A 12,843-nucleotide genomic window follows, 5' to 3' on the forward strand; every position below is an offset into this window, starting at 1 on the left:
TCCTTCTGGGTAACACGTCTTCTCAAGAATGATGCAACTCGAGTGCTGGACAGCAGAGGCGTTGAAAGGAGGCCGATGACCGGGCCCCATCAGGAGTTCCCGCTAAACGTCCCTGATGCGGTGAGGGCCCGTCCACCCCCGTACCGCTAACGGGGTCAGGAACGCAGCTGCCGAGCCGGGTAGTCTCCCTCCATACCAGGAAGAGCCGGCCCGCTAGAGTATCCCGTCACCAGAGGGCGTCGTGGCCACCTGCTGCGTCCACAGATCTAGTACGCCGCTATTGGTGCCCCTCCGCAGAAAGTGAAGGACTTTTTTCTTCTCGCAGTCCCCCTCGCTGTTCGCTTCTCCTCGGCATCTGCCTGTGCTCCTTCTCCTCCTCCTCCTCCCTGTTGTTGTTTTGGCGCGCCGGCCTCGGCAGGGTTGAGGTGGCGAGGAGCCTCCGTGGTCGGCGCGCTGGCCGTTGCCGGCGGTCAGGTTCCGCAGCGCGCTGCTCGCCTCTGATTGGCCGCGGGCCGGCCTGTTCCGAGTCACCGGCTCGCCTGTTGCGAATTCTTCTTTTAAAGACGCGGCGGGGCGTAGGGGCCTACGCCACACTCGGCGGCGTGATGCCCCAGGGAGAGGTAGCGGTCTCGCGCCGTGGTCGCTGCTAGTAGCACGTAGCACCCAGGGCCGCTCTGTTCTGCCGCGCGGCGCCATGGCGCTCGCCTCCGCCCCCTCCTGCCCTGCTGCCGCCCGGCTCATCGTCTCGCTGCTTGTCGTAACCGCGGCGGCGGTGCTCTGCGTCCGAGCCGACGACCACTGGCGAGAGATCGACGAAGACGACGCCTTCTCAATAGAAGGTGAGACACGTTTTCTTAAGGAGCTCTTCGGTTGTTTCCACTCCTCATCTATCGCAAAATACAAGGGCAGCAGCTGTATAAACTAAATTATACTTACGCGATTGATTGCCAGTTCTCCTTAGGAGACTGGACTTGCGCCAAAGTCCTCAACCTCCAAGCCTAGTCGGAATGGTCAACGCTATGCCTGCAGAACGCTCGATATTAATGGACTATGCGATGAAACCAGTACATCCCTAACACCAGTTCGATATTCTAAGCCATATAATCCAGACTCATGTTATTAGCATACATTTTTAAGGCTTCAATAACACGGTCATTTAAGATGAAATTCATGTGCGCATATGGACACAGACAGAAGAAAAAACTGCTTTGATGCTGTATGAACTTTCGTTTATGTGTATAGTTCGTTATGAGCCCATTGTTCTCAATTTTTGACTAATGTCACATGAACATCATAGCCTTGATACCTTACGATATTTTATCAAAAAAATGGTTCAAATGGCTCTGAGCACTATGGGACTTAACATCCGTGGTCATCAATCCCCTAGAACTTAGAACTACTTAAACCTAACTAACCTAAGGACATCACGCACATCCATGCCCGAGGCAGCATTCGAACCTGCGACCGCAGCGGTCACGCGGTTCCAGACTGAAGCGCCAAGAACCGCACTGCAACACCGGCTGGCACGATATTTTATCACTACTTATGATTATAAAACAATCCCCCAAAACAAATTTTATTGTTAACGTCGTAGTGTTATCTGCTACGATGGACTAACACTTCACGACACCTGATAGTGATCACCTCTATCGAAACTGTTAGTAAACGAATTTTAATTTTTTTATAATTTGCTTTTCAATCAGCAGCTCACTTAACTGAATATGACGTTTTGAAGAGCACAAATTGTAGCCATCTGAAAGAGATATCGGTTTGGATCTGCGTGATGACGTAACCTAACCACGGGAAATGAGGCCGGCCAGAAATGTGTTCATACTGGTTCCGCCCCAATACAGATCCGTTGTTGAACTACTATGTACTTTATGGGGTCTTTTCAGTCTGTACTGGTTCTGTTAAACCCTTTTGTGACCATAGGTATCAAGACGTTTCTACGCGGCTTTGCTGAATTGTCTGACTAGACTTCAGCGTCGATGAAACTTCTGTTATATAACGTCTTGACCTCTTGATAGTGTAAGGCATCTTATAAGACTCCTTCTTCGGTACAAATAAAAATATTGTCCCTCCGGCCTTACTACTGACACAAAGCGTCATGTTGTCGAAATTATTCCTTTTCGGTTAGAAGTGAAAATACTGAAAACTTACCGACTAGACGCCTATAAAATAATGATAGTTGTTAAAACAGAAGTTGGAACATTTTGACGAAGTAAGGAACAATATCTGCATTCTTGCATGGGTTTACATTGTTCTGTCTTCAGGGACTCAGGAGTCAAACTAATGGAGGGAGACTGTTCGTGGTTCATATAAACTTTGTTTACGATTGAGATTTTTTTTCTCTGCGAGAGATTGGCTGTACATTTTAGTATACTTCACTAACATCAAGACACCTTTGATACCTATCTTCATATGACATCCTTCATATGTAGAATAAACATAAAATATAACCTACTTCTCTCCCTCTGTGTGTGTTTGTCATTCACTCTTGCAAAGTGGAATCCATGAAATAAAATTCCTCGACCGAGATTTCAAAGCAGGTAGTGCCTATATTTTGTAATTTATATTATTATGTGTGCCTTCTACTTCACACACAAAGAAGTGCGAAGTCTCGATAAGCGTATTGCAACTGCAGAGAGAGATTGCGCAACCCAAATCTGCAAAACTAGTGACTCTGCATCTACAGTAATGCGATTACAAGAAAACTGTTGATGCAGTTATGAAACCTTCATATGTAAAATCTGATAACATATCTTTGTGCGAATAAGTATCGAATTGCAATAGCATATAAATCTCTATGGATTATTCTAGTTAAGAAGGGTTAACAGTTCGACGTGGTGGCAGCTGGTAAATTCCATTCGCAGTACGCATTTCTGCTTAAGAGGAAAAAGAAAAAAAAAATGCAAGATTATTTTGTATTTACGTAAGGCGCAAATTTCTATGCAGTGAATTCAACTTGTGTTCTCACTACTTCAATAAATATAAGTTATGTGGTGAAATAATAGCGAGCTCAGGGCTAAAAAATACTTTTTGACCGTATTTTGTTAAATTAAAGCTAGAGTTGCAGAGAAAACTGGAGTCTATAACAACACACAGCGTGCAGCATGAAAAAGATGGTACTAGTTTTTCAGAGTATTCATCTACTTCTGCAACCTGATGAAATATAGCGTCTCGCGACGTAACTCCTGCGAACTTCATTTGGAACTTTGATTATGTTATTAAGATAGGAACAAAGACTCATTCTATCATCATCCTTAATGTTTTAGTGAAACAGACAAACGGCTATATGCGAACCTTGTCCTTAAGTTTCAAAGTTTATAGTGAACTGCAGAAATCGAATATTAATTAGCTGTATTAATAAATAATTTGTGAAAACTGGGCTACTGTTTCATTTTTACACATTTCTATAATTGCGAAATGCCACAGCGACACGTGACTATCGTTGTTAAAACTGGTCAAAACAGTTAATACTGTAAAAGTTAACGCCTTCAGTGTCCAAGGTATCCGCTTTCATTCTCTCTCTTTCGTTCCATGGGTCAAGATCACTTTTTCATTCCATGGGTCAGTTAGAACAGTAGTAGAAATATAGTTTAAGGTTCGCCCAGGAAGTAATGCGCTGAATTGTTATTCTTTTCCATTGCTTGAAATTTCTGTAGTGAAAAAAATTGTTGTGAGGTATGTTAATTGAATAACTTTACAGTTACTCACTTAATCGTAATTTGCTAAAATATTCAGTTATTCCCTAGCTTAATGTTTTTAATTAGTATACCATTTGTAAAAATGCTAAATTTCTAGGACGTGGACATGTTCGTCATAACACTCCTTTTGATCAGCTAATAATGATACATTGTCTTTTTAAATGTTATTAATTTACCTCTTTGTTCCAAAGAAAATACGAAATATTAATCCCAGGATGCCTTTTTTGTTCTAATCAGTGTTTGCTGGAGACTTCAATGCTTGCACAGGTAAGAAACTCGAACTCGTACCGGTATTTGCGGGAACTTAAATGCAATGGTCTGTATTTTTCCCTGTGCTGGCAACCGGCATTCTCAAACGAAAGAAAAGACTCGTGTGGAAGTAGTAGTAGGCAGGCGTGAGAATCCAGTGGGCCCCTGTGTTTCGGTACCTCCGGTGACAGAGGCTCATTAGAGACTCGCCTAACTGTACGTGCGCGTGATGGCGCGCAGACACCTATATGGGCCGACTCGGCGGCGCCGCACGCCAGCCGGCCGACTGGAAGGCACTCCAGTCCACCGCACGGCGCAGAATATTGTCGAGTCGGCGCAGGTTCTGCAGAGGGCAAAGCCCACCACACGCGCAGAAACTCGTGGCTCTGCTTAGGACGGGGCCCACCTCCCGATGACCGCTGGCGATTGCGTATTAGCATAAAGCGCTAACTCAGTATGTCGCACTGAATTATCTCGTGTGCGCTGTGGGTCGGGCGTGAGCTGAATACCAATTTTCTCCCGCCGGGCAGAGCCAGCCACGCGTGGGATGCAGTTTCTTTTTTTTTTTTTTTTTTTTTTACTGGCGTAACCCGTTAGCTAGCTCACCGCAGTTTTTAGAGGCCATAACCTTCCGGAATGTTAATGAGATACTGTGCTTAACCGAACTGTTTACGTTTTCGCTCATTCACTGAATATTAGCACAGTCCTTCTCCTGCGCTGTGGATTTGAAGGTATTATGCTTTTAATTCCGTTTGTGAGAAAATGCTTTATCTTCATAAATTACTGACGTTGCCTCAATAATTTCTTATAATGTGCCGTAACCACTTCTGTTCCCGGCTGTGTATTCAGCAATTGGCTTGGGCAAGTGAATGGCGAAGGTGCATTGTCAAGAACGACGAAAAATGCAGATCACGACTTTTAAGATGCTGTACTTGCATTTACAAGTTCGAGTTTCTCGCCTATGCATGTATTGAAATCTCCAGCGTATACCATATCCGTGACACAAATATTTCACAGTTTATTTTAAGTACAGAGGTAAATTAATAAAATAAAAATTGCCGTTAAAAAGAAATATTAATTAGTACCTGCTTCCTTTACACAGAGGTTATCATTTATCATAAATTCAGTCATTAATTATTAAAAGAAATTTGTACCAGGCGTCCAAAGACGATTATGGGCACACTCGTATTTTGAATTTATGATGGACCAAAGACTTAAAGGAAAATTATCATTAAAATTAATACGCTTGTATCCAAACTTATTTTAATCTGCTTGTATTTAACCCAGCCTTGTCTTCCATTCTGTCGGAGCGACAACGCATGGTTTGTACAGGAAAGAAGAAAAAAAGAATTTCTCTCATACCCAAACCCCCAGATGTCAGACACTCAGATCGGTACCAAACCTTGTATGTCGATTGAGTATCAAGCAGAACACCGATTTAGTTCGTGCTATGTGCTGTCGTCCAGTAGAACAAGCGTAAACGAGAATTAGAATTAACACCAGCACTTTCTTCTCATGGGTGACTTGGTAGAGCGAAAGGTCGTGGTGCCTACGTCCCACTTTCAAACCCCCCCTGATGATAATTTTGTGTAACAGTTTACGCGTGAAACTGTTAATGGGGAGAACATTTTCCTGGCATGTAAAAGGACTTTTTGGAGTTTGTAGCAATGTTCTTTTGAAAGTTCGCTTTCGCTTCGTTGAAAGTAGCAAACCTATTGAGTACATTTGTATAGACAGGTGTGGTGTTCTGTCGGACATGTGCGACAGAATAGGCACCACTCGTGATGAAGAAGCCAGTGCATCTGCAGTATCACAGAATAAACATAAACAATCGGAACAGTAGAACAAAGAAACAATCGCAGCACATGTGCGGACGTATTAATAATAACAATAATAATAATTGGCTGCAGATGACAGCGCCGCCGTACGTCAAATGTGCGTGTTGTTTAGAGTCTCGCGTTTGTGCACACACAGACAAACGGGTCTGCAGTTGCTATCCAGTCTTCGCGCTACAGGTACTGCTGTTGAGCGACATGAATCCATGGAACGTTATTGATATTCTCGTTGAATTGTTGCATAGCGACTGTTGTATACGTACAACAACGGAAATAAATGAAGAAGAGAGAAAATGTGTAGCATTCTTACTGGACATAACTGATCACGCTAAACAGTAAAACAAAATTGTCATCAGTGGGGTTTGAATGTGGGACCTTTGGTACGACTACCTCACGCTCTATCAACTCACCCACGCGAGATCTGCAAAATAATCACTCACAGACACGCTTTTCCTGTGCTCCGTGTTCTGGTGTATCTTTTAATTGCCGCTTGTGCATATTCTACTGGACGGCAGCAGTCAGCACGAACTAAATCCGTGTTTTGGCTGATATTCTATCGCCATACAACTTTTGGTACCGATCTATGTGTCTGAAATCTGAAGGTTTGGGTCTATAATATCCATTTCAGTCTGAGTTTTGTTGTTCTCCAGGCAGATGTAATGGAATACTCCGTTACAAAACAGGTCTCTGAGCATTAAAAAAGAAATATAAACTATAATATCATCGAAATTGTAACACAACTGCAAAATTGCTGGCTTTGCCTTTGAATGAAGCTCCAAAAATTTAAGTTTCATCTCGCTTAGGACGTATTTCGTCTGTGTGGATTAAGTTCGCCAGATAAAGGCAACATTTTGGTCAGCGTGTACACTTCAGTAATAGAATTTTGGCCTGATTTTTAAGGCAGCACCCCGAAGCAATCCGTAACTACATTGATTCAAAAACCACTGGCTGTTGGAGTTGCGTTCCACATTACAAGTTTGCGTAAGACTTGTTTAATCAGATTACGAAAACAAGCAAGTACCATGATTCCGGAACTTATAGCCGTACTAGAAGGACTAAATTTCTACTCACGGATGACAGCAACATTTTCATTTAGATATTCTGCTCCAAAAGTTCACTATCTGCTCTAAAAATTCTGCCGAAATTTAACGTCAGAGTCAGAAAATTCTGCTGCACACAAGATTACTGAAGGATTAAAATGACGCTAGAAGAAGGGAAATATTTTAATTAAAAACAAAACGAGGATACCGGTAATGAAGGTGTTGGTAGCTATCTGGCCAAAGAAGATGCTGCCGCAATTGACTTAATTAGATTTAAATCCCAAGTACGGAATACAGACGTGTATTATATAGAAGAGTGATAGAAGACTAGCAACGGGAATGCGAGCAGATGATAAGGTACAAAGTGAAAAGTTATACAACCACTACTCCGAAGGTCCGCAGCCCACGAAACACCACACACATTCAATTTCTTGGCGCCTGGCTTCTTCAACAGCTACACTAAACTTTAAGCACTGTCGTTTCCGCGTACATCAGCGCATTCTGGATGTTCTCTTTTAGTTTCTTGTGTAAATGAGGAGCAGACATACCAAGACAGGAAATGCAATTGTATTTCGATACAGTAAAAATTTGAAAAGATTCCGGCGCTGATTAATGAGTAGCAGATAATAAACTGATACCCTACAAATTCCATTAGTTACAGTCTACTCTCAAATTACTCTATTTGTTATTTTGATTGCAGAAACTGGTAACCGCAGTTTCTCCCAAATTTAACCTCCAGTGCGAAATGTCATCATTAACAAAAACTAGCTCAGACAGAACACTGGAAGTAGTGCGGAGAAGCGAAATTCAAAACAACCCAGACGTACGATTTCCCTTTTATCCCCAAAATCGTTACATGCAAATGTTACGATTGTTCCTCTCCCATTCCGGTCCTGTCGAATCCACTGGACCTCGACGTCGACGAAACGTTCAAATGTAACTTCCTTGCTTAGTCTCGCCAGTACTCAAGGACAGAACCGGTGTGGTCATCATGTGGATCGACAGGACTGCAGAAATTTAATATTACTGTAATGACTGTCGTCATATTTCTTGCGTTTGCGCCGTTGTGGTCGTTCGAATGGTGGGTGGAAATGTGAACCCAAAAGATCGTACAATTGTTCAACCGCTACTCCGCCAGTCTTTTTCTTTTCGAAAGAAATAGCATACCATGAACCAAAGAGAGGAGTAGCTTTCTCTACACGGAGGCTATCATTTACCATAAATTCAGGTATTACTTGTGAAAGGATAATTCTACAGTATAACGCTCTTAATTTGAATTTATGGATGACCAGTGCCTTAAAGCAAAATTTCGTTCATATTATTATGTCTGAATGTAAACTTACTTTCTGTCCCTTCTCAGAACGCCAGGTTTGATCTCCGTGATCCATAATCTGGTACAAAAGTTAGCATATCGTAGAAAAATTAAGGATACAAAATTTGAGTGTGTTTAGACGAGATAAAAAGAAACTCTTTCATGCAACAAGAACGTCACTGGTGTTCCGTTTCCGCGCTAAGGGTCCATGAAGGTTTTGACGCTAGTGTTATTCAGAGACGGTGTTCAGACTGCTGTGCGTTGACATGTTGCTGAAAATTTCGTACGTTTACATTGATGCACAACTGGCACCTCCGTGTTAATGATTGTCCAACACAGTCAACGCGACCATGTGTTTGATGAATAATGGCTCCAACTTCAGCCAAACGGGCAACCAGCTCTTCTGGAGTGTGTCGGTGTCTCTCTTAAAATAATCGCTTTATCCCCAGGTCGATCGTGGTTTCGGTATTGGCCCACCACTCCCAGTCCAATTGTCTACATTTTCTCTGATATTAACGGTAAATCATGGTGGGGCTTCGTCATGCTAAGATTTGTGTTGAAAATCTGATTGCAGTGTCAACGTGTTGAAGTCGTAGCAGTCAAAACAACTGTGAACGTTAGCCTAAGAAAAGTCCAGCGGCAAACACTTCAAGGGCTGTAACATCTTTGTCACATAAAAAAGTGTTTCGTTTTATCTCCTCTAAACATTTTAAAATTTTGTCTACATATCTTTTTTTCCTGTACATGTATTTCATGGAAGTGGCTCTTCTGAGTAACGGCCCTCACAAGCTAACCCTAGGTCTAGCGATAATGTAATAATAACATAAATGATTTCACTACCACTCATGTTATGTAAAATACTCGTGTGTATAGATCATGTTATCGTTTTTCTTCAGATAACTTTAGTACAACATTGAAATTAATTATTGCTTTCCCATATACGCCTTAAATTACATCCCTAATATCCCGTAGATAATCTGGATCTCATTATCGATAATTTCTAGGTTCAAGATGTCAAACACGTGTGCCTGATATACTCTTAAACAAAGCATTCATTTGTAAAATCATGAAGCCGAAATATTTTCCATTTCCCTTTAAGTACATGGTTTGATCTTGGAAGATAATCAACGTCGAAAATATTAATTAGAATGTAGTATAGCCTACTATAAACGTATAGTCCCTAGTTTACTTACTGATGGAACATTGTTCATAGTATTGTTAGCTCTAAGATCTCGTATGCCGTCTCACTAGTAACAGTCTCACTAGTAAATGTATGAATACGTGTTGAGAGTGGAGTTTCATCTACACTGTAGTGAACGAGAATCGAATTGCAAATTATGGGAACTGTTACTGCCGAGTACCTTTCGTGTCAACAATTGTCGAGCCAGACTCAACATCTCCGTGTATTTACCAAAACTCAACATCAGTACGGGGTCTATTACTTGGTGTAAAAGGTTATTGAGATATGTAGCTTGGATCTATGATGTTATAAAGTGTGTGTAGTAAATATTTTAGAGAAGATATAAAGAAGAGTAGCGCGTTTCTTTATGGGTTCGTTTTGCAAGCGTAGGAACGTTACAGAGATGCATATAAAACTACAGTGTTGCACGTAACAAATGGTGTGGTCTGCGCCACGGAGAAATTTGCTGTTAACATTCCGAGAGTGTACGACCTAATAAGAATCAGGTAACACACGTCTGAAGAAATGAACGAGGTGGGAAGAAAAGGAAATCTAAATCATACGGAGGATTACCGACAGGCATTCTACCCACATACGTCTCGCGAATGTAAGAGGAAAGGGTTGGGGCAGAGTGACCCCGGAAGTGCCTCCGGCATATATAGATGGCTGCTTTGAGGAGTAGATGTATATGACAACTTTCATGAACTGTTTATTAGAAAAGATCTGTCATCTTAACAGCTACACAGCTCGTCCTACATTGACGAGGAAATATTTTGTATCGATTGTATTGCTATGATTAATAGCGCCGGTTGCTGAATAGAATTCGCATTTTCGAAGGAGTCTACAAGACTAATTTACTTCGGCCATAAGTCCGCCGTTTCAAGTTTTGATGAGGAAACATATTTTTGAACCAAAGTCAAGTCGCCAAGGAAGAAGAGGTGGTGGACGGAACAGAAGCACAAATCACCATACTCTGCACGTAAGACCATTTCTGAATCGCAAACCCCCTCGCAGCGTTGTATGAAATGAAAAAAAAAATCAGATAATGCCTTTGGCGACTCTCCATCGAATGCAGAAATCAGACCTTCCCTTTGATGGTGTTTCAGAAGGGTAATCTACGCAGCAACACTGGGTTGCCCCTGTTCTCTTTACTTTCATCAACAACATAAGCTCAGACCGAGCGAGGTGACGCAGTGGTTAGCACACTGGACTCGCATTTGGGAGGACGACGGTTCAATCCCACGTCCAGCCATCCTGATTTAGGTTTTCCGTGATTTTCCTTAATCGCTCCAGGCAAATGTCGGGATGGCTCCTTTGAAAAGGCGCGGCCGACTTCCTTTCCGATCCTTCCCTACTCAGATGAGATCGATTACTTCGCTGTCTGGTCTCCTCCCGCAAACAACCCAACCCCATAAACGCAGCTCCGGAATCCACATATTTTCGTGACTGCCATGTACAACCTGCTGTACTTATTCTTTCGAGAAAAGATGACAAAGTATGTGGAAAAGGAGTATCTTCCAGTCATGGCGTCTGACGCAACTTTGAAGCATTCTTTACCATAAGGCCTCCTTTTTACAAGATTAGTTTACTTTTAACATAGCTTAACGCTAGATTGTATTTGGCGACCGCCACAACAGTCTTTCCCTTTTGTTAATGTCTAACGGATCCGTCCGACAGTGGGAAGAAACAAAAACCACCCCCTCAATTACCGACAGGCATTCTACCCACATACGTCTCGCGAATGTAAGAGGAAAGGGTTGCGGCAAAGTGGCCCCGGAAGTATAGGTTGTATCGCTATGATTAGTGTGGTGTCACCGCCAGACACCACACTTGCTAGGTGGTAGCCTTTAAATCGGCCGCGGTCCATTAGTATACGTCGGACCCGCGTGTCGCCACTGTCAGTGATTGCAGACCGAGCGCCACCACACGGCAGGTCTAAAGAGTCGTCCTAGCACTCGCCCCAGTTGTACAGCCGACGTTAATAGCAATGGTTCACTGACAAATATGCTCTCATTTGCCGAGACGATAGTTAGCATAGCCTTCAGCTACGTCATTTGCTACGACCTAGCAAGGCGCCATTATCAATAGATATTTAACTTGTGATGCCTGTACCGTCAGACCGATGTACACCACTTATGGATTAAAGTTAAGTATTACATCAACTACGTACTTTATTTGCTACTATTAATTCCCTTAACTGTTCCAGACCTCGCGCCAGCCTGCGTGAGCTTAGGCGCGTGCCTTTCGGCTTCCTCTCACAGTGACTTGGCTGTCTTGCAAAGTCACAACAATTAGTAACGCCGGTTGCTGAATTCGCACTTTCGCAGGAGGCTACATGACTAATTTACTTCGCCCATAAGTCGGTCGTTCCAAATTTTGGCGAGGAAAAAAATTTTCGTACCAAAGTCAAGCCGCCAAGGAAGAAGAGGGAATGAGAGGATAGGCAACCCTGCAGGCGGTAGAGCAGAAAGAGTGCTGGAGAAGACGAGCAGCGCTTAATGCGCTAATCATTGTTTCCTACGTAAGACTTACTGCTGCCTCCGAGCTCAGACTATCGCACGACGAGTTGCAGTGTATTCTGGATTTATATAGACAGGAGTCAGTACTTGGCGCGTTCTTCCTGAAGAGTTAGCACAACCCAGTGCCGTACACTTTCGAAAAAAATTGCCTAATGGAATTTGTTTACAGCTAAGCTAAGAGATTCAGCTAAGGGGCAGAACAGCTGAACCAAAGCGAGACATCAGAAGCAAGCCAGTTGCCCCAGATGTTTAGTACATTTCCGGTTAAATACACATTTGTATCCACAGCATTGCCGAAAAGAAGCTAGAAAGAGCTGACTTTGAAGAAATAGTGTTTCATCCGGTAGCTGCACGGTCATTAAGTAGCACGTAAAATAGGTTTGGAGTAGTAAAGTACGAGGCAATGTACATCCCTATCCCCTAATTGTGAGGAGGCAAGTTGTTAATACATATCGATAAAACGAATATCGCGCTGGACTAATTTGGGACTGTTCTACCGAACGGGTACGAACATTTGTCTTTAAAAATTATTTTGTTCGTAACGGGAAACATATCGACGCTTTCCGTCGACAGTTGGCGTAACGTGAAAGACGTAATGAGCAGTATTTGTCTGGGACTCCAGATACACATTGCAAATACGAAATTGCAAACAACTGTAGAAAGACCAGAGAAAATTCGTCTGACAACTCTTAGGAGGGACACCCAATACACTTCGAAGCTTGCAGTCCTGTAAGAGAAAAGACTAAATAAAGGGGATTTTTGCGAAGAAGGCAGTTTCTTTATAATGCAGAAAAACTCTCTCCTAGGTCGAACATACTTTTTCTGGAAAGCGGATAAACTTCTTTCTTTACACCATTTATTCCATTTACTCTTTCCTCTTAAAGGGCGATCGCTTTCGAAATACATAATTATTTTTTTCAGGTGGACACCATTGCAATACTAACATGGCCAAACAAGTCTGTCGAACATTCAACCATACATTACCTACTGCGACACTTATA

The 12,843-nt window shown here is 42.6% G+C and overlaps 1 protein-coding gene across 1 annotated transcript in view; it reads left to right on the forward strand.

The window, feature by feature from the left end:
- The first annotated feature begins 436 nt into the window (after positions 1-436).
- LOC126482323 (proclotting enzyme-like) overlaps positions 437-12,843 on the forward strand; it is a 169,081-nt gene continuing 156,674 nt past the window's right edge. The window contains exon 1 of the mRNA XM_050106369.1: positions 437-839. Coding sequence (XP_049962326.1) covers positions 695-839 — 145 coding nt within the window. The 5' untranslated portion in view covers positions 437-694. The remainder of the gene's footprint in view (positions 840-12,843) is intronic.

This window comes from Schistocerca serialis, chromosome 5 (genome assembly GCF_023864345.2).
Source record: "Schistocerca serialis cubense isolate TAMUIC-IGC-003099 chromosome 5, iqSchSeri2.2, whole genome shotgun sequence".
NCBI lineage: Eukaryota > Metazoa > Arthropoda > Insecta > Orthoptera > Acrididae > Schistocerca > Schistocerca serialis.